Genomic DNA, 19,753 nt, shown 5'->3' with positions numbered 1-19,753 from the left:
GAGATATTCAGTATAAGCAACTGAAATTGGATATTCTTGTAATATGGCCTTATTCAGGTGATAAAGAAAAAAATTCATTTTTTCTTTCAAAAAGTCATACTATTAAAGTTTGAAAACTCATATTTTAGGGTGAGTTTGATTAGCAAATGTAATAAGGAATGCTGTTCTCAAATATGAAAATATGAGTAATTTACTTTGTAATTAAATGAGAAATTAACATAAAGTAAAATATGAAAAAGATATCTTGGGGACAACTACCCCCATACTCTTTACTCCCCATACTCTTTGCCCGCTCCCTTACTATTCTTTCTGTCTGGAATACTATCATTATATGTCAGACACAATTTTTTTTTTCTGGTCCTGATTTGTTCCTGATTTTATTGGTGTAGAGAAGTCTCAGTGAGGAAACTTCTCTACCAATGTATATTAGCATCTCCTTTGCAATTTAGTTTTAGCAAGCTGCCTAATACACTGAGAGCCAGTACGTGTCAGAGCTGGGATTTCAAACAAGGTCCTCCTTAATCTGAAGCCTGCTCTCTATCCATTATGGCAGACTGCCTCTCTACATCCAATGATTTAAAATACTACATACATTTGATACAAGGCAATCTATCTGAGGAGATGTGTATTATCAACATAGTTCATGCTAATAATAAGTATAAATTTACCTCTTTCCTTTTTTGACTTCATAACAGTCTTATTTAGGAAAGAGGCTGTCATATTCCTGAAATACATTCATAACTCCTTTTAGCTTTTAATCTCTAATAAAGAAGGTACTTACCATAACAAGAATCTGTAACAGAGCAAGAGGCTGCAAAGTCTATTTGCAGGAAGGAATCTTCATTCACAGCAATATCTGTGGTGACTACATAACGTGTGCTTGCCTTTTCAATGAATACCAGTGCATCTCCAGTGGAGCCACACACTGGCATCTTTGTACCTCCAGGGTGAAGGAGCCACTTTCTACTATCCAGGGTGGTGAAATCATCTTCCAGGACTGTATTACCAGAAATGTTTCCCCCAATAAGAATCTGAAATATTATATAAAAATAAACCAGACACATTAAAATAAAACAACTGGTTTTTTTTTGCCTAGCCTATTCAAAACTGGCATTGTAATGTACACATGGTGTTAAGGAAATGTTAATAATGTTTTTGTTTTTGTGGTCTAGTTGCCCATCTGGCAAGTAGCTACTGAAAACAAATCAAAGGAATGACAAAACTACTTAGAGGCTCCATAAGCCAAATTATGCCTTTGGAAACTCCATGCAACCAGGCTGGGAAGTCAGAATTTGGCTCATGGAGTGATTATTTTCTATGTAAAATTACTATTTAAATGTAGTTGTGCCCTGAGGCTCTTCAATTCCAATTCTTTGCATGGACTACACCATGTGTTAATAGCTTCTTTGTGGTTCATTTGATATAATTTATTAGGTATAAACATAGTCCACAATGAAGAGCTGGGAAGATTTATCAATATTTTTTTTCAAAAGGAGGAAGAGGATTTGGGAATCATTGCATGTGGCAGCCAATTCTAATTTGCATATTTTCCTTTTGTACTCTCATAGCCCAATTGATAAATTGCCTACATCCACATGTGATAGTCTTCTATGAGCAGGACTTGGGCCTTCTGCTGCAGTTTGATTTTCTAGGCTTTAGGCAATTGGGGAAATCATTAGAGAATTAAATCTAAAAACCCATGGCTAAGTTTTCTGGCATTAACTAGCTGTATGATTTTGGGAAAGTCACTAAACATTTCAGAGCCTCATCTAGAAAATGAGAAGGTAGAGTTCAATAGTTTCTTAGGCCCTTTCCAGATCTAACTTCAATTCTCTAGTTCTAGGGTAATTAATCAAAACAATTAAACCTGTGGAAACTGACCTGATCAATAACCCAGGGGCTGTAGAAGTGACCATTTTCTGATGGCTGCCACCATCGAAGTCGAGTAGAGCTAGAACGAGCTTTCAAAGGTATCTCCAGGGCAATGTACCTGCCGACATTGCTGGAATTACTGAACAGGAATTCCTGCATGAGGCTCCAGGAGAGGCCTCCATTGAGTGAGTATTGTAGCAGCACAGGTTGGCTTCTGGGGTCTGGAACTCCTTTACCACATCCAAGTCTCATGAAGAACTGTACAAATCTGACATCAGTAAAAATTAATATTATGTAGTCATTCAAAAACAAATCCACATAATCAACAGAATAGGGATTTGGGGAAGAATGAGATGGAGGGAATAGATACCACCAATGAATGGGATCTTTTAATTTGTAACCCTAATCATTCACCTCTTAAGATCAATTTTCTTTTTTAACGAAAAAAGTCTATTAGGATGCCTCACATATGACAAACAGTCATCATCTGACTCACAAGTGAGTATGGGGCCATCAGCTAAAATACTTTAAGAGGGACAATCACATTTTTGCTTTTTGATAAACATGGACCTTAATAGCATCAGAAAAATATGAATTATGCAAAATGATATACCCCTACAAATATGAAATTTGATGACTACTGAAAGATATGATGAAAAAATGGCCATTCCTTTCCCTTTCATGGCCTTCCTTCCCTCCCCAAGCAGAAGATTAAAAAAAAAAGGTCATACTTCATTTTTCTCCGTTGTAGTTCATTATAAAGAAAGTAATTATCCAAGGAATGTGGAAGTTTGGGACCATGTGTTGTTATTTGGCTGAGATGAGAATTTGGTATTTTGCCATTTGGAAATGAGAACATAATCCATCAGCCATGCATCCCCAAAACTCCAACATGTTGTTTTCATATATTATGACTTCAATTAACAGTGAATGATATGTTACAGCATATCACAAAGAAAAGACTAGGTGATGTCTAAGAGCCATTCTGACTCTAAAATTCCATGATTTTAAGATACAAATTATTTTTGGATGTAGGCAACTATTCAGGAATACTGATATTACTGATGTTATATAGGCCTTTTCCATTCTGGGTAGAAGAAGGTGAATGTATGCTGGTTGCCCAGTCTTGCTGGGATGGCTGGGAGAAAGAATACATACAGGTGGGATGGCGGAGTCATCCTTTACTTTTCTTGGTGGCCAACCAATGGCAACCTTCTCAAAAGACTGGAAGAAGAGCAGAGTGACAACTGGCTGGCATGCCAGTACACATAGCCCATATGTTAGAATAATAAAATAGAAGAGAACCATAGAATTCTAGAGCCTGAAGAGACTTCAGAGGGTGCCCAGCCCAACCACACCAAGATCATCTTGGGTAGGTCTTCTGTATATTCCTGACCCCTTATTAGCTATATATATATATATATATATACATATATTATATATATACACATATATATTATATATATATATTTTAACTAATTGAGATGAGATGTATTATTTTTATGTATTTGTGGTACCTATTTATTAATTTAGTATAGTACAGGGTCTTTTACACTGGTGTCCATGAACTTTTAAAAACCATATAGGTTTTGATAACTGTGTTTCAATGTAATTGATTTCCTTTGTAATCCTGTGTATTTTATTTTATGCACTTAAAAACATTATTTAGACCCTGAGAAGGGTCTAAAGACTTCACCAGCCTGCCAAAGGGGTTCAAGGTATCAAAAAAAGGTTAAGAACTCCTGAATAGAGAAAAATATACTTAATGTTCTGTATGTGTCTACATAGGTTTTTTATACTCATGCGTATATATAAGTTGACATATACACAAAGGCACATATATATGTTTGCACACATGTGTATGAACATGGTACAATAGATAGAGGACCAGTTTTAGAGTCAGGAAGACTTAGATTCAAGTCATGATACATATTGCTTTTGCCACCATGGGCAAGTTAATTAGCCTCTCAGTTTCTCTAGGTAACTCTCTAAGATTATAACTTACAGATGAGCTGCCAATTTGCACCAATAAATCAAACAACGAGCAGTTATTAAATACCAAGAATATGCTAAGCACTGGGCTAAGTGCCAGGATGTGCAAACAAACCTATAACATTTTTCTTCCTACCTTTTAGGATCTTAAATTCTAGTAGGACAGATGTGTATTTTAAGTATGTAATATGTTAACATTTATATAATGCTTTAAAGTTTGAAAACACTTTCCTTGTTATCTCATCTGACCCTCACCACACCTCTGGAAGGTAGGTGCTATTGTTATCCCAGTGTTGTAGATGAGAATAAATGATTTGCCCAGGGTCACAAATGCAAACTTCAAGCTCAACTCTATCCACTTCAATACTCTATCTGCTTCTTTATCCCTGTCCTTATATTTAAAATATAGCAATAATGATAAGGACCTGTGACTTCATTGATGTAGTAAACTCCCAGGCAGGGAAATTCCTCGTACCAATGTAGGTCAGAACTTTTTCTGCAACTTATAGTCTTAAAAAATTGCTTAGAGCATGAGAGGTTAGGTGGCTTGAAAAGGGTCACCTAGGTAAGCTGGGTGGCTCAGTGGATAGAGTACCAAGCCTGGAGCTAGGAAGATTTATCTTCCTGAGTTCAAATCTGACCTCAGACACTTACTAGCTGGGTGACTCCATTTGCCTCAGTTCCTCATCTGTAAAATGAGCTGGAGAAGGAAATGATGATTCACTCTAGTATCTTTGCCAAGAAAACTCCAGATGGGGTCTCAAAGAGTCGGACGTGACTGAAAAATGACTGACCAACAACACAAGGTCACATAGCCGGTTTCTGGCAGAGACAGGATTTAAACTGAGGTCTTCCTGGGATAGGGCCCAGCTTGTTATCATGTACTAGCTATGCTGCCTGTCATACAAAATACATACAAAACAAATATATAGTAATATGCATGATCAGGCAAAGTTTCTGGTATTTGGGTGGAATGCTGAAGGAAAAAGAGAGATTTTAAGAAGAAAATTGAAGAGGGAGTGCATTCTGTGTTTCTCCAAAGGCTTGAAGACAGGACATGGAATGTTATGTGTGAGGAAGGCCAGTGTGACTGGATCGCAGAGTGTGTGAAGCAAAGCCATATATGATCAGCCTGGAGGGGTAGCTAGCTCGGGTCCAGGTTGCATGAAGCAATTGAAATGCCCTTCTCCTTGAGGACTTTGTATTTGATTAGGTTTGTTAAATAGAGGTGACAGTCAACATGCACTTCAGAACGTCATTTTGGTAATTGTGTGGAGAATGGACTGGAGAGGGGAGAAATTAGAGGCAGAAAGACCAAATAGGAGACCACTGTAGTAGTGTAAGATGAGATGATGGTGTGCACTTGGCAGTGAAAGTTGTTTCCATACACTGAAGAAACCAGAATTTTAAAAATGTAACCTTAGGAAAGTCACTTATCTTCTATCTGGACTTCAGTTTCCTTCTTTAGATGGTTTTTAAGGTGCTTCCAGTTCTGACATGATTTTGAGTTTATGATTTGTTACATAACTAAAAAGGATTTTCCGTAAGAACTTCCTAGCATATACTATGTATGTTAAATTCAATAAAACATCACATACTACATTTCACATATTCAATATAATATTCCAGGGGTGGGGAACCGCATGTGTGTGGCCTTAAGGTAGCAGGTTCCTCACCCCTGCAATATTCAATACACACAGGTGTGCATATATGTGTGTGTGTGTGTATATGTGTGAGTATATATGTATGTATGCGTGTGTGTATAGCTATATGTATATGTATATGTATATAGCTGCATGTATATACACAACTTATCAGATAGACATATCTACTTGTGTTTGCTATATATTATACCCATATCTCTCTTACATACTGTATCTATATTGTAGATTATATATCTCTACCTATGTTTATTATATGTTGTATTGAATATGTGAGATATACATGTACACACACACAAACGTATGTATAACAAGGGGCTTTAGGAATCTTATTAGTACCTTTGCATGAAACCAAACTATATTATTTATTTACTTAATATTTATTTATTTTTTAAATTGATTGGACACCTAATTGTTTCGTTGACCCTAAGAAAACTGGGTTTTTATTGTGGAGGATTTTGGGCAAAATATATGCAAATCTTATCAAAACCTGCCATTGAGATGAGATAAACTTTTGACAGTAGACAAACACAGGTTGGTTTATTTAGTATCTTTTACATTTATAAATGCGAATGTTTTGTTGAAAATAGTTTTTGTAGTCAGTGGTTGTTTTAGAAATAGAACATAATAAAGATGAGGGAAGTTGTAGTAATTTAATGGTGGCCTATCTGTAAACCATTATTGCATTAAGTCCTTGGAAAAATGGGATAATTTATCATTTAGAACTCTCAATAGGCAATTATAATCTGAAATGAAAATCAAGGACAAATAAAAAAGTAGGAAAACTTGCTTCCTATCAATTTTTTTTATTACTTCATAGGCAGAATTACGTATTTTGAGAGGCATAAAGAAATTTATAATACAATCAGCAAAAACCTTAGGCAAAATAAGATAAGTACATTTATATACATTAAGAGACTTGTGAAATCTTTGAAAAAAATTTTAAATTAGGCTTTTCCACTCATTTTCAAAGACATAGCATATATGATTACATTTTACACATGTTAAACTGCCTTTTAAATTTTACTTGTTAAGTTCCTGGCCCATTAAATGATCAAGAGATGAACATCATGCCAGACATAATCCTCCATGCAAGTTTTAATGTTTGTTTCTGAACAGTTGTGCTCCATTTAGAAAATGACTTGTTAGGATTTGTTAGATCATTTGAAACAAATGGTTGTAAAAGATGAAGTTGAATTTCAGATGTTTTTAACCTAAACTGCCAATGACTGTAAATGCCAAATTGGCTTTGAATGTAATTTGATGATATATCACGTTTCAACAAAATTTTACATTAAGCATATTGTACAGAGTGAAAAAATTCAAGTCAGATGGAAATTTGTATATTGTGAAAGCAGCACAAACCATATAAGGAGATGTGATTATAGCTGCCTGATTAAACTTCAGAAGGATGACCGACAATGAATTAAATGGTTTCACTTCATAGTCATTTCTGTTCATACAACATGGTAACTTTAATCAATGAAGCCATGTCTGATTTTTGATCCAGTTACTTCACAGATCTCCTTTGGTACAGGAACAGAAATTAAGATATACTGTGTTCTAATAAACTTCTTAAAGAGAGACAAGTCATTTCCCAGTGAAGGCCTTATCTTGGCAATTTTCCTCCTCATACTGGGCTAATTATATTCTATTGAAAAATATGATATAAGGTATAACAATAATTCTCAAATAATTCATCATAGCACTTTTAGTGATTACCTGGCCTGCGACAAATCCAAGTCTCGAGTCATTAACATGCGTAAGCCATCTTCATTGAAAAAGAGGTTGTTTCCACTGGAAAGGATTCCACATTTCCTAGATGGCTTTCCACCACTCAATAGCAAGAATCTATCAGACTCCAGTTGACCTGAAAAAATGGAAGATGTATACATCTTTATCCATATTCCAAAAATAGAATAGTATTATCTGTATTAGGAAGCAATGTAAATAAATTATCAACTTTTTAGGCACTGGGCCTTTGAATTTTTTAAATCTCAATACGCCTAAGTCATAAATGTTATTGGCATATTTCATGTACCTTTTTAATACTATAAATTGGAAAGAAGGTACTGATCTGCCCTGGTAATGGGGATTTCCTAGACCTAGAGTTTCTAATACTAATGAAACTGCAACTTTATTCCCTATCCCTATTAAATTGCTCATCATGCTGTAATTTGTGAGTACACAAGGCTGATGTGCTCTTAACTCAAGAGAACCTATATCTTAAATAATGGATACTTTCTGTCTTCTATTAGATATGTCTGTTTTAAAGACATTTCTTATTGAAAAGTTAGTTGAAGCCAGAAATAACAGAGTATGGAGTGATGTTCCTGTATTATTTTCCATTCTCCATTTTTATTTCAATTAGGGCTGGGATTGACTTCTCTTTCCCTCTTCCTTCCTCCACCTGCCCCTAATAAAGACACAAATTTTGTAGAGGCAGTTCTGATACATACAGAAATCCATACTACAGGTTGAATGAGAAATTGACTATTTAGCTTTAACATTTCCTAGTGAGTGAATGTTGTCTGTTATCACCAGATCTGAATTTTTTTTTTAAAAATACTCATCTAGTTTCCAAATGTAGAAACCAAGGTATGTAGGCAAGGAATGACTCAATGATGTTTAATGGACTGGTAATGGTACACAGTCAAGAGCTTACATTTTTGGGACTTTGTTCACTCCTTTCTCCTACTAGATGACTCCCAATATCCATTTGGTAAAAATTGTTGTTGATGAGAAATTGCACTTGACATATATAGAGGCAAAGATAAGTCTCTAATTGCCAAGCCACATGGCAGAGAAACTTACATTACTCATGCTAATAATCCAGAAATAGTGATAATGCATAACTGAAATGAGAAATATGAGAAAATATATATTCTATCTTTTCTGATAGATAATGATTCTGTAGTGACAGGACTAAATGATGAAACAGATCCTCTGATCAGATACTTGTGCTGGTCAGGACATAAATGTATTCATATGTAGGCATCACACTTTGAGTATGTTGAAAAATTAGGGTGTATCCAGAGGAGAGCAAAACCAGAATGATAATAAATTTAGAAAGTATATCATCTGAGGAAAGATTAAGTGAACCAGTTATGGATTTAGGAAGAAAACTATAGCTGTCTGCAAATATTTTAATGTCTAAAAGAAGTAGATTTATTCTGTGTTGCTTTAAAGGGCAGGAGTATGATTAGTGAACAGATCCTAGAAGGAGACATAACGAGTGAAGAATTTCCAATACATTAAGTAGTCAGTAATAGAACAGGCTACCTATTAAAAGGAGGATGGGTTATCAGAGACATTATTGTATTTTGTAGGGTGGTAGGACTAGGTGATCAGTACAGTCAACTCTCAGATTCTGTGAAGGGGTATAAGAATCTGTACAGTTCATAATTAAGGAAGCCTTCTTCCTAATAGCCTATTGTTTTGAAAGTAAGCTGGATGTTATGGATTTTCTTGGTTACTAAGAATTACAACAATAAATTATTACAAAGTTTCATAGTTCATTATGCTTACTTTTAAATTGCTAAAATGTACCTGATCCCTTAAAATTTAAATTCCTTTAAAGCAAACACACATAGATCTATGATTAAAGAAAAAAAATCACCTTCAAAATCATCCTTGAGAAAATCAGAGTTTTTGGTACTTATTTTACAAGTTGGACCTGAGTACCCAGGGTCACATATACACTTGGTTCCATTGATACAACTCCCATGCCCATTACACATCTCCTCACATTGTGGACCAATGTAGACATTATCAATGGCCCAAGTCACTGGCTGAGAGCTTGCAGGATAAAATCCCTGATACCATCTGAATCGGACAGATCTGGAAAAGAGGTTAAATGTCACTCACAAACTAATAATTGGAGAAAGATAAGAGAATATATTTGGCCAATAACACTCTGATAACAATGAGCAGCTTTTCTGCTCACACTTCATGATGAAGTAAACGTTAACAATTGAAGCATATACTTACCATTTATCTTAACTTTTATTGTCACTTCATAGGTTTCGGTTTGCAAGATGAGCAAACGGAGGCTATTTTAAACACATTATCACAAGTACTTAGCATGTAATTTGGGCAAGTTGCCCAGGTAGTGCCTGGACTCTGCTTTCTTTGGGCCAGAGAGCTATGTTTCCCCAGGCCTGGTTAACCAAGTGAAAGAGTAGTACCCATTTTAAATCAATTATCCCTTTCTCCCATAAAAATAGAACACTTTATAAAAATAGTTAAGTCAACAAGTACTATTAAGTGCTCCCTATGTGTCAGTAACTGCTAAGCACTATGCGTAAAAATTAAGCTAAGCATAAAAATTAAAGGACAGTATGTTTTGGTGTATTTCTAATTATAAACATGTTTATAATTATAATCAGGATTTAAATAAAATCAGGTACAGTTAAGTTCTTTTAAATATCCTAAATTATTTTAAAAATCTAACTTCACTCTACCTGACTTAAGAAGAACTAATACCCTGAATTGCCTAACTTGGAGAAGAGCTCTTGGGATTTGTCCACCATTCCAATTAATTGCAGTGTATCAAGTACAGATTTCAGGCAAAATCCATATGGCTTGAAAACGTAATCTGATTTCAATGTCTTTTTTCTTTTTCTTGCAGGAGAAACTCTGGACCAGCTGTTAACAGGGTACTCTTTCCACAAATTCAATTCAACAGGGTATTCAAACAACTCATTCAACAGCATATTCATTCAACAAATATTTATTGAGTGCCTATACTATATTTAGGCCTTATAACGAATATAGAGAAGAATAAGACATGTCTTCTGGATATGCAGGAATATTTTACTATTTAATAGGGGAAAAATGAAATTTGCTATTTGTAGGGGAAACAATGGAATTTGCATTTTAGTAGGGGAAATTTTATATATATATATATATATATATATAAATACATATACTACAACTGGTCTAACAAATATTCCACCTTAATATTTTGACTTTTGATTTCAGTTTCCAAACTTAGCAAATATATGAAAACCAAGAGCTAGTCAACAGGCAGGCTTGCAATGTATAAAAAGGATCACAATACTGAACAGTAATACTGCAATATTTTGAAGAATGGAATAGTAAAGTAAGGGGAATCAAAGAATTGTGTTGCTTTAAAGGACAGAGGGGTAATTTTCAGATCAGTGATGGTTTTATGGGAAAATGTTATTTGATCTGGGCCTTGAAGGATGGCTAATAATAATAGTTAGCATTTATATAGCACTTTAAGGTTTGCAAAGCATTTTCTATATGTTACATATTTGAGATAACACAGAAGGTTATTTGAGCACCCTGAGAAGGCGCTATTTTTATCCCCATTTTACAGACAAGGAAACTGAGGCCAAGAAAGGATAAGTAATTTGTCTAGGGTCACATAACTAATAAGTATCTGAGGTGGGATTTGAACATAGGACTTCCTGTTTCCTCTATCCAGTAGGCTAACAAACTGCTTAAAAATTGGACAAAGCAGAGTTGGAATAGGCAGACCTTACCAGGAGAAGGAAGAGCATGAGCATGCCCTGCTTTCTTTCCAACTTTCTCTTTCTTTTCCTGGTCCAGTATAAAGGCAAAGAAAAATCATACAGTAGCCCAAGCGGCCAGTCTACCCAAAACTTCATGATAATCTTTTCCCAATGAATATATTGCTTCCCTGTTGGCCAGTTTCTAGTTTAAAGCTTGCTTTTTTTTTTTGCAAATAGAAACTTTAGGTATCTAGAAATTTGTAAATGACTAGCCTTCTTATCAAAAGATTTAAAAGGCTTGCAAGACTTCATGACTCCATTTAGGATTTTTCTTGGCAAAGATACTGGAATGATTTGCCATTTCCTTCTCTAACTGATTTTACAGATGAGGAATAGAGGCAAACAGGGTTAAGTGACTTGCCTAGGGTCACAAGCTAATAAGTGTCTGAAGTCAGATTTAAACTCAGGTCTTCCTGACTCCAGACTCAGAGGACTACTCACTGTGCCACCTAAGTGCTCTGTTTTAGATATGGATGGCTCTATTTTAAAGAACTCATACTCATTTTGTAGGAAAAAACACAAGCAAACAAAACATAAGGTTTTTAAACAGTGAAATCCAGTGATTTCTCCCTGTTTTCATCACGGAATGGATGCTGAAACATTCTATTCTCAAATCCTGAAAAACTGTGCTGGCTAAGTTTTCTCATTTATGAAATAACGGGATTGCACTAGATGATCTCTAATGTCCTTTCTGTCCCTAAAATTCTATTACTGATGATCTACTTATGGTTTAATGTCACCAATTTCACTTTGCCTACTAATAGTCAGTTTTATGGAATGTTCCACAAAACAACGGGAAAGAACCTAGGATATTCTATGCATCTCCCCTAGATCAAAGTCTGACTCCTAAAGTCATTTCTTAGACTTCTTCTTTCCTAGTCAAAATACTTAATAATAGTAGGTCATTATTCTCCATCCTTTCTTCTAGCATGGAAACTTTTTTTTTTATTAACCATCTGCCCTGGTTTTTTTTTTTAAATGTCCACATTAAACAAAGATGCTTTTCCCCTGGCTCAGTAAATGGATCTCATATTTTTATTTATTGTTCTTCATGTTTGAGAATAATACTGACATTCCTTGAGATTAATTATGCTTTCTTGAGAAGCAGAATAGGAATAAAATGCTTCTTTGCATTTATTTTCATGGCACAGTTTAAAATGGACTGGCTACTGGGTGGGTAAGAATCAGGATAGGAATCCTAGCCATGAAAATTGATGGCACATGGTCAAAGGAGAATATGTATGTAATGTATTTTGCAATTCAAACACTACACGAGTATTTATTATTATTGCTGTTCTTTCTATATACTGTGAACCTGCTCATTTACTTGCTTTTAGTTCTTATATAATATTTGCTAAATTTCAGGTAGGAAAAGCTGATATCAAAAGTCAAGACTTTAAGGTGGAAAATTTGCTAGGCTCTTTAAGCTCAGTAGCTATTAAAACGATTGAAGTAAAGTTCTCACATATAATTTAAACCCCATTATCATTTATTTAAGTCAAGATTATTACTATCTGCAGCTATCCCCTCCTCCTGAGAAAAAAATTCCCAATTTGAAATTAAACTTTACTTTCAAATATATATCACAATTTACTCTTGGCAAGGAACACTTCTTTCCTTTTGAACTTTCAGACTGCTGAGCTGAGGGAAATGCTTGGAGTTCTCCTTTGAACAAAAGCCTACATTGAATTTTTTGAGCTTTTTATGTATTCAAATGTGATGAATACAAATGAGCTACCTTGGTTGGATATTTATTATTGTTTCACCTGTCTTGACACAGAAACTGCAAGTACCATGATAAATGGACTGAAAGGTCTAGTTTCATTGTGGTTTCCTTCTGCTGAAATCTCATTTAAAAATTCTTGCTGCCATGCTCCTTAGTGAGTGTCAACATCTATTCTCCCACATCAGTGGTATTCAAAAGAACCTGTTATTTAAAGCATAGTTTTAAAAATTCAAGCACACAGCACTGACTTCATTAAACAGATTTTTTTTGCTGACTCATTATGAAACTGCATAAAGTTTAAAAAAAAGAACTTGGGAAGTTTTAAAAAGAAGCAGAACATAGGAAACAATACACAAGTACAAAAATGATGTGAATAAACCTGAAAAGAAAACAAATATTTGTAGTCTAAGCCTAGTCTGACCGTCTGTGGAAGTCAGACCCAATGGTCATTCCTGTAATTTATAATATTTAATATATTCATGTTTATCTATAATTAAGGATTGTGTCCAATTAGATATATTGAAGGGATTAAAAAATCTGACTTTAAAACACCTGTCACATGAACCAGTTGGGATGCATTATACATTCATATCCTGAATTGGCTATGGGCTAAACAAGAAGTCACTTAGGGGCAACTGTGGGTTTGCAGCAGGGATCTGTATTTAGTTCTCAGTGTTAAATTTTCAGTGTGAGCATTTACACAAATCATGGCTTGCTTAATTTTTTTTTGTTGATGCTTACTCTAGACTCAAGTAATGCAAATTAAACTTAAAAGTGTGTTGTTTGTACTTTTTTTTTTAAAAAAGAGAGACAGTTGTTAAGACGTTTACCAGCATATCTATTTTGGAGTGTATTGGCAATCCTAGTCTTTAAATAAGGTCCAAACAGTGCTGTTCTTTCAGAAGTATTGGAAGACAGCTTACAACTTAGGTTGGATACCATGTGAGAAGTGGGTATGTATCCTGTCAAATTTATTTTCTTTTCATAGCAAGGGTTGAAATATAAATGACAGTCTAAGGATAGCAGTATGACTATTATAAATTTGTGTTTTTAAAAAAATTGTATTTTTTAATTGGATGAAAGATTATACTGTAATTTATCATTAAGCAAGAGTGGTTAGAACTGTAGATACCTATATTTCTTTTGTTTACGCTCACAGATAATATTGGTACTCCTGAAGCAAAAGGCATAGACTGAGGGGAAATTACTAATTAGTAAATTGAGTCAGACTCCAAAGCTGCATGGGTAGTTTCATTCAGAAAGCTAAACCTTTGTAACCTTATTTCATACATTGCAGATGGGATTACTTCCTGTGTGGAGACCGGCCAAAAAGCAAGCCATATTTGTCACCAACACAATCTAGGAATGCTAAACTAAACTTTTTTTTTTTTTTAAGGCAATTGGGGTTAAATAACTTGCCGAGGGTCACACAGCTAGTAAGTGTCAAATGTTTGGTCTAAGGCCGGATTTGAACTCAGGTCCTCCTGACTTCAGGGCCCGTTCTCTTTCTACTGTGCCACCTACCTGCCCCTAAACTGAACTTTTTGTGGGAATTACTACTAACCTCTAGATTCATCCTTAGATTTAATAACTTTATAATTCTTAGGTAGTCTATTAGGGGAAATTCAAGGACAATTAGAAAGCGTGGAACTTCTCAGTGCTGAACATTGCATAAGGACAAAAGCATTTTCAGAGATCATCAAAGGATCATAAATCATACATTTAGAGTCTGAAGAGACCTGAGAGAGCATTTAATTCAATATTCTCATTTTACAGATGAGGACACAGGCCTGGACTTGCCCAAGGTCACACTCAGGTTGTAAATAGAAGAGGTAGAATTTTACTCCTGATCTTTTGACATCAAATCCAGGCTCTTTCCATTATAACATGCTGCTGATATTCTGGGACACTTCCCTTCAATAGCTGATGTCTGGGTCTCAGTTTCTAGGTCCATTCCTGCTATAAAATTCCATTATTTATGATATATAAGCACCAACTATCTTAAAACTAGTGTAATTGGGATGTATATGTACACATTTGTATCAAGTCAAGTCAATGAACATTTGTTAATCTGCTATGTACCAGACACTATGTTAAGCACTAAGGATACAAAGAAAGGCAAAAAACATGGTACTCCATGTTCAAGGAACTCCCAGTCTAATGGGAGGGACAACATGCAAACAACATAAACAATTGTGTACAAACAAAATACACAGGATAAATTGGGTAATCAACAGAGGAAAGATATCAGCATTGGGGAATCTGGAAAGGCTCCTGGTAGAAGGTGGGATTTTAGCTGGGACTTGGAGGAAACCAAGGAAACCAGGAGGTGGAGATGAGGAGAGGTACATTCATTTGTGTGGATCATGATAACAAGGTATGATGGTGGAGGGGTTTGGGAAGAGTCTAATCACCACAGTTTTGCTCCTTTGCAGTTTTACTAACTAGGGCCCCTGAGAATGACTTGTCTAGATCATGAGTATGAAAGCAGTTAAAAAGAATTTTCTTAGAATAATTCTGACAAAAGACCTGAAGGTATCCAAAATAAATGGTTAAAAAAAAACAGTCAAAAGACAGATTTTTAAGATGTCCAAGAGATTCTCTGGCTATTTGGGTGCTGTTGGTATTTGATGGCTGTCTGAAAGAATCTGAACTATCAAAGAACTAACCCTTTGGGTTAGCAAACTGAAGAGATTTAAGACACTTCCCCACAAAGCTAGCTTGTAGTTCTCTGAGGACCACCCTGAAAGCCAGAGAAGCCATTAGGTATCTTTAAGTCTGTTTAGCATGGAGGGGGTGGGGGCAGGTGCTATATTTTATATTTACAAATTACTTTCTTTTTTTTAAAACTATTGATCTTTATCATAAAAAAGGCAAAGGAAGACACATGAAAATGTCATCAAAGAGAGAGAGGCTGGTGTACCTTGCTGACTTCTTTTCCCTTCCTTTATTGTACTCCATTAGTTCTATTTTTTTTAACCTATAGTTTTTAATTTTATTTTTACATTTCTTCATCAGCAAAATGGGGATAATAATACTTTCACTATCTATCTCATTAGGGTTGGTGTGAGTAAACTACTTTGTAAACTGCAAAACATCATATTAATGTGAGCTGGTACCATTTCCACTCAAATGACCTTTCATTAAAAAAAATTAGAGTAGATGTGGGAGAAGTGCAGAGAGAACAGAAATGCCTGTGGAAAAGTGCTAGAACTTTCTTCTAAGAATTAGGATTCAGGGGCTCTGGATATAGAATTTGAAGACTGATTTTTCAGTTCCTGCTCTTGACACTATGTGATAGTAGTTGAATCACATTACCTCTCTTTGAGTCTCAGTTTCCTTATCTGTAAAATGAGGGAGTTGGGATTTTCGTTACAGTACCTTTAGCTCAAAAAATCTATGATCCTATAATTCTGTGTCTTCAGAAGTAAGATGGAGAGATTTGAATTGCAGAAATAGGAGAACCTTCCAATGAATTTATTAAGTAGATGTATGTGATGTATGTTTATGTGTGTGTGTGTGTGTGTGTGCGTGTGTGTGCATGCGTGCATGTTGTCATTACATTTCAGGGTAAATTAGACTCTTCTTAGATGCAAATTGTCCAAGTCACATATTCCAACCCAGGAAATGAATATTGCAATGTAGCGATTCATACACATACCTTTTTAGCAACTGTCTGTCACAGAAGTATGTCAGCACAGCTTCCTATTGTTTTGAGATATAAATATTTTATCTGATTTAAATGAGAATTCAGTAAGAAATAAAAGGTAGGATTCTGTTCCCTTTACAAGGCAAAAAAAAGCCAAAATAACTTCAAGAATGGAAGTTTCAAGAAAGATAATTTTGAAAAGACTTGGAAGGAGCAGTGAGAACCTTACTTACCCACAGAGGTGCAGCTTCCCAAAGTGAATGACCTCCCTTCTCCAGCCCTGAGTTGTACCAGCATAATAGGTACTGCTTGGGTGATGTTCAGTGGAGCATAAAGAGCTGATGTGGCTGCTACTACTATAACACAGTGGAAGCAGCAGGTGCCATGTGGCCCCAAAATCCCTTGAAAATTCCAGCCTTACTGGATCAGCAGATGAGCTATCAGTTGAGCAGCCAACGTTAATCTTGGGGAGGAAAAATACAAATTACCATAGAGTGGCAAGCGTTGAGATGATTCACCACTTTACTATTTCCCAGAGAGCCCATTTGCCTGGAAAATGTCTTCTTGAATAATTTAGGAATACAAAATTCTGTTTATAAATAATATAGTACACTACCTTTATACAACAATCTCTCATAAAGCACCTCAGTGCTTCATGAAAAAGTCACTTCCTTCCTTCTCCCATAGGAAAAGCAGAGAATATGGAACAGAGTTCAATGTTTTGCTTTTGGTCTTCATTACAAGCTGGACTGTGACCCAAGTAAACACAGATGAACATTGTGATCCATTCCCCTTACTCTGACAATGAGCTTTTCTGACTCCTTAGGGAAATAGCTTGGTACAGTGAGAAGAGGCCTGAGCCAAAAGCTAGGAGACCTGGGTTCTTATCCAAGCTTTGTCACAAACTGTCTCTGTTACCTTGCACAAGTCACTGCATTGCTCTTCACTGTCCTTTCCTTATTTATAAAATTATGAGCTTGGCCCAGGTGATCAGTGAGGTCATTTCTAGTTCTGACATTCTGTGATTTTATGAGGTAGGGGCATATTCTAGTCTTTGATTTTTTAAATACACTATGTCCTCAGGGCTTGCATCCCTTTTAGAACATCTCATAGATAATGAATTAATTCCTATGTTTGCAATTGCTGCAGAATTTGTTTTGATAGAAACAAAGTTTGAATTCTCTATTTATTCTAAATCTCATTTAGCAATATTAGAGATATTATTGCCTGGGTTACATACCCTGAATAACTACCATTCAATTTGGTGGCAGTTTCCAGTCTGTTAGATACAGAGGGGTGTGTGTGTGTGTGTGTGTGTGTGTGTGTGTGTAGGGTCCATCCTTTATTGAACTTTTTTTTTTCAGAATTAAAGATCTGTTGAATACAAGACCAGAAAAAAAGAGGGAAGATAAAACTAAAAGAAAACAGAGGGAGTCTGGGGTGGGGGGAAGAGTATATGATAGTACACGTATATCTATAAAGAAATAAGAATAGTGATCTGAGCTAACTGAAGCAGAAGAAAGCTCTAAAGATAAATAAACTTACATAATGTATACTTTATTTAATCTTTTTATGGATTTTAGAGTTTTTCCACATTTTCTTATAAATGCTAGAATGATTCTTATCACTAAAATGGGGTTAATTGGGCTAGAAATGACCCCTAGAAGTTTGATTTGTTTTTAAGGCTCCAGTAATACTTTACATCCTTCCCTGGCATCTTCTTGCCATCTGCCTTGCCCTCCCTCTTTCCACCAGACCTCTCTTGCCTTGGAATCATAATCAAATCAATACTGCCAATGTTACTGCAAAGGGTGTGGCTCTACTCCCCAAAACAGCGACTTCCAAAACCAAAGTATATTTTCCTGGCTATCATTTCCCTATCTGTGTTATTTCTCCCTATTAGAATAGAAGTTCCCTGAGTGCAGGATCTGTCTCATTTTGTACTTGTATTTCAGTGATTGGCCTATAGTACAAAATAAATGTTTTTTCATTCATTCATGAGCCTACCATCTATAATTTGTAATAAATGCTACCAAACTGAGCCATTACTTTGTCTGAGTATGAAACCAGGCAGAAATATCTCTTCATTGTGCATAACTCGTATTTAAGATGAACACATGATTCAGATTGTGTTCTAAGTAAAAGATACTTTATTAAAAATTTCTTTTTTTATTCAGAGTTCCTCATTGTTTATATATTGCAGTCTGTTCACAATGAGATGCATGAACAGATAGATGAATGAACTCACTAATTATAAGATATTGAGATATAAAAAATACTCAAAATTTAAGAAGAAACAGAATGCCTAGTATAACGTGGTACTTTCTTTAGGATCACTTGCACCCATTCTATTTAATTAAATCTAGCACTGCTGAATCATTTTTTCTTTTTACTGAGCCTCTATTCTGTTCTATTTCAATGTTTCCCCAATGGTAATACAAGAGGGCATCACTCATTATCTCATTTGAGGTACTTCTCTTCCTCCAGATTTAGAACACTAGTAGAGTGAAATTCTTACTACTCTATTTAGCCTACAACTGATTAGTTGTTCTTTCCGTTCTTATTTGGGTGGTGTAGGGCAGCTAGGTGGTGCAGTAGATAGAATATTGGGCCTGGAATCAGGAGAACCTGAGTTCAAATGAGGCCTCAGACATTTATTAGTTTTGTGACCCTGGGTAAGTCACTTAACTTTGTTTGCCTTGGTTTCCTCATCTGTAAAATAAGCTGGAGAAGGAAATGACAAACTACTCTGGTATCTCTGCCAAGAAAATCCTAAACAGGGTCACAAAGAATCATACATGCCTCAGGGACTATGTTACATATATATGTGGCCTTGGGAAAATCCTTTTAGCTCTTTGGTCTCAGTTTCTTCATCTGTAACATATGTTTCAGCTCTAATGTTCTATGATTTTATGGTAAATATAGCCCCAAATCAGTGGAATCATCTGTCTTGAGTTGCCTTCTTTCAGGACAGGTAACTCAGGAGAAGAGGATGTCTTTCTGTTTTATGTGACTGGTTTCAATTGACATTAACTAAAATTTAAACTATATATGCTACACTTTTTCTGAGCTGATTCCTTTCCCAGTCAGGGCCAAAATTTGATTCACATGTTAGCTAGATTTTTTTCCCTAGATGCTTCTGATCAAGGAGATATTTACATTTTTATAATCCATCTCAAGGCCTTGCTTCCAGGTTGGGGTCACCTAGTGTGGCAGAACTTTTAAAAGGAACTAATCTTTATTCTTTTATGAGCACGTTATAAACAGAAAGACCATAGCAGTTAGTCTTTTTTTTTTTTTTAAGATTGCAGTC

At 35.4% G+C, this 19,753-nt stretch overlaps 1 protein-coding gene across 1 annotated transcript in view; it reads right to left on the bottom strand.

The window, feature by feature from the left end:
* Positions 1-19,753, bottom strand: part of RELN (reelin) — a 549,610-nt gene that overhangs the window by 75,227 nt on the left and 454,630 nt on the right. Inside the window, exons 41-45 of the mRNA XM_027838603.1 lie at positions 16,674-16,903; positions 9,145-9,365; positions 7,248-7,395; positions 1,882-2,140; positions 782-1,031 (exon numbers count right to left, since the gene is read on the bottom strand). Of these exons, the coding sequence (XP_027694404.1) occupies positions 782-1,031; positions 1,882-2,140; positions 7,248-7,395; positions 9,145-9,365; positions 16,674-16,903 (1,108 nt within the window). The remainder of the gene's footprint in view (positions 1-781; positions 1,032-1,881; positions 2,141-7,247; positions 7,396-9,144; positions 9,366-16,673; positions 16,904-19,753) is intronic.

The sequence above is a fragment of the Vombatus ursinus genome, unplaced genomic scaffold (assembly GCF_900497805.2).
Source record: "Vombatus ursinus unplaced genomic scaffold, bare-nosed wombat genome assembly UNPS02014830.1, whole genome shotgun sequence".
Lineage (NCBI taxonomy): Eukaryota > Metazoa > Chordata > Mammalia > Diprotodontia > Vombatidae > Vombatus > Vombatus ursinus.
Note: the sequence above shows the minus strand (reverse complement) of the source record. Positions and strands in the feature narration are given on the sequence as shown.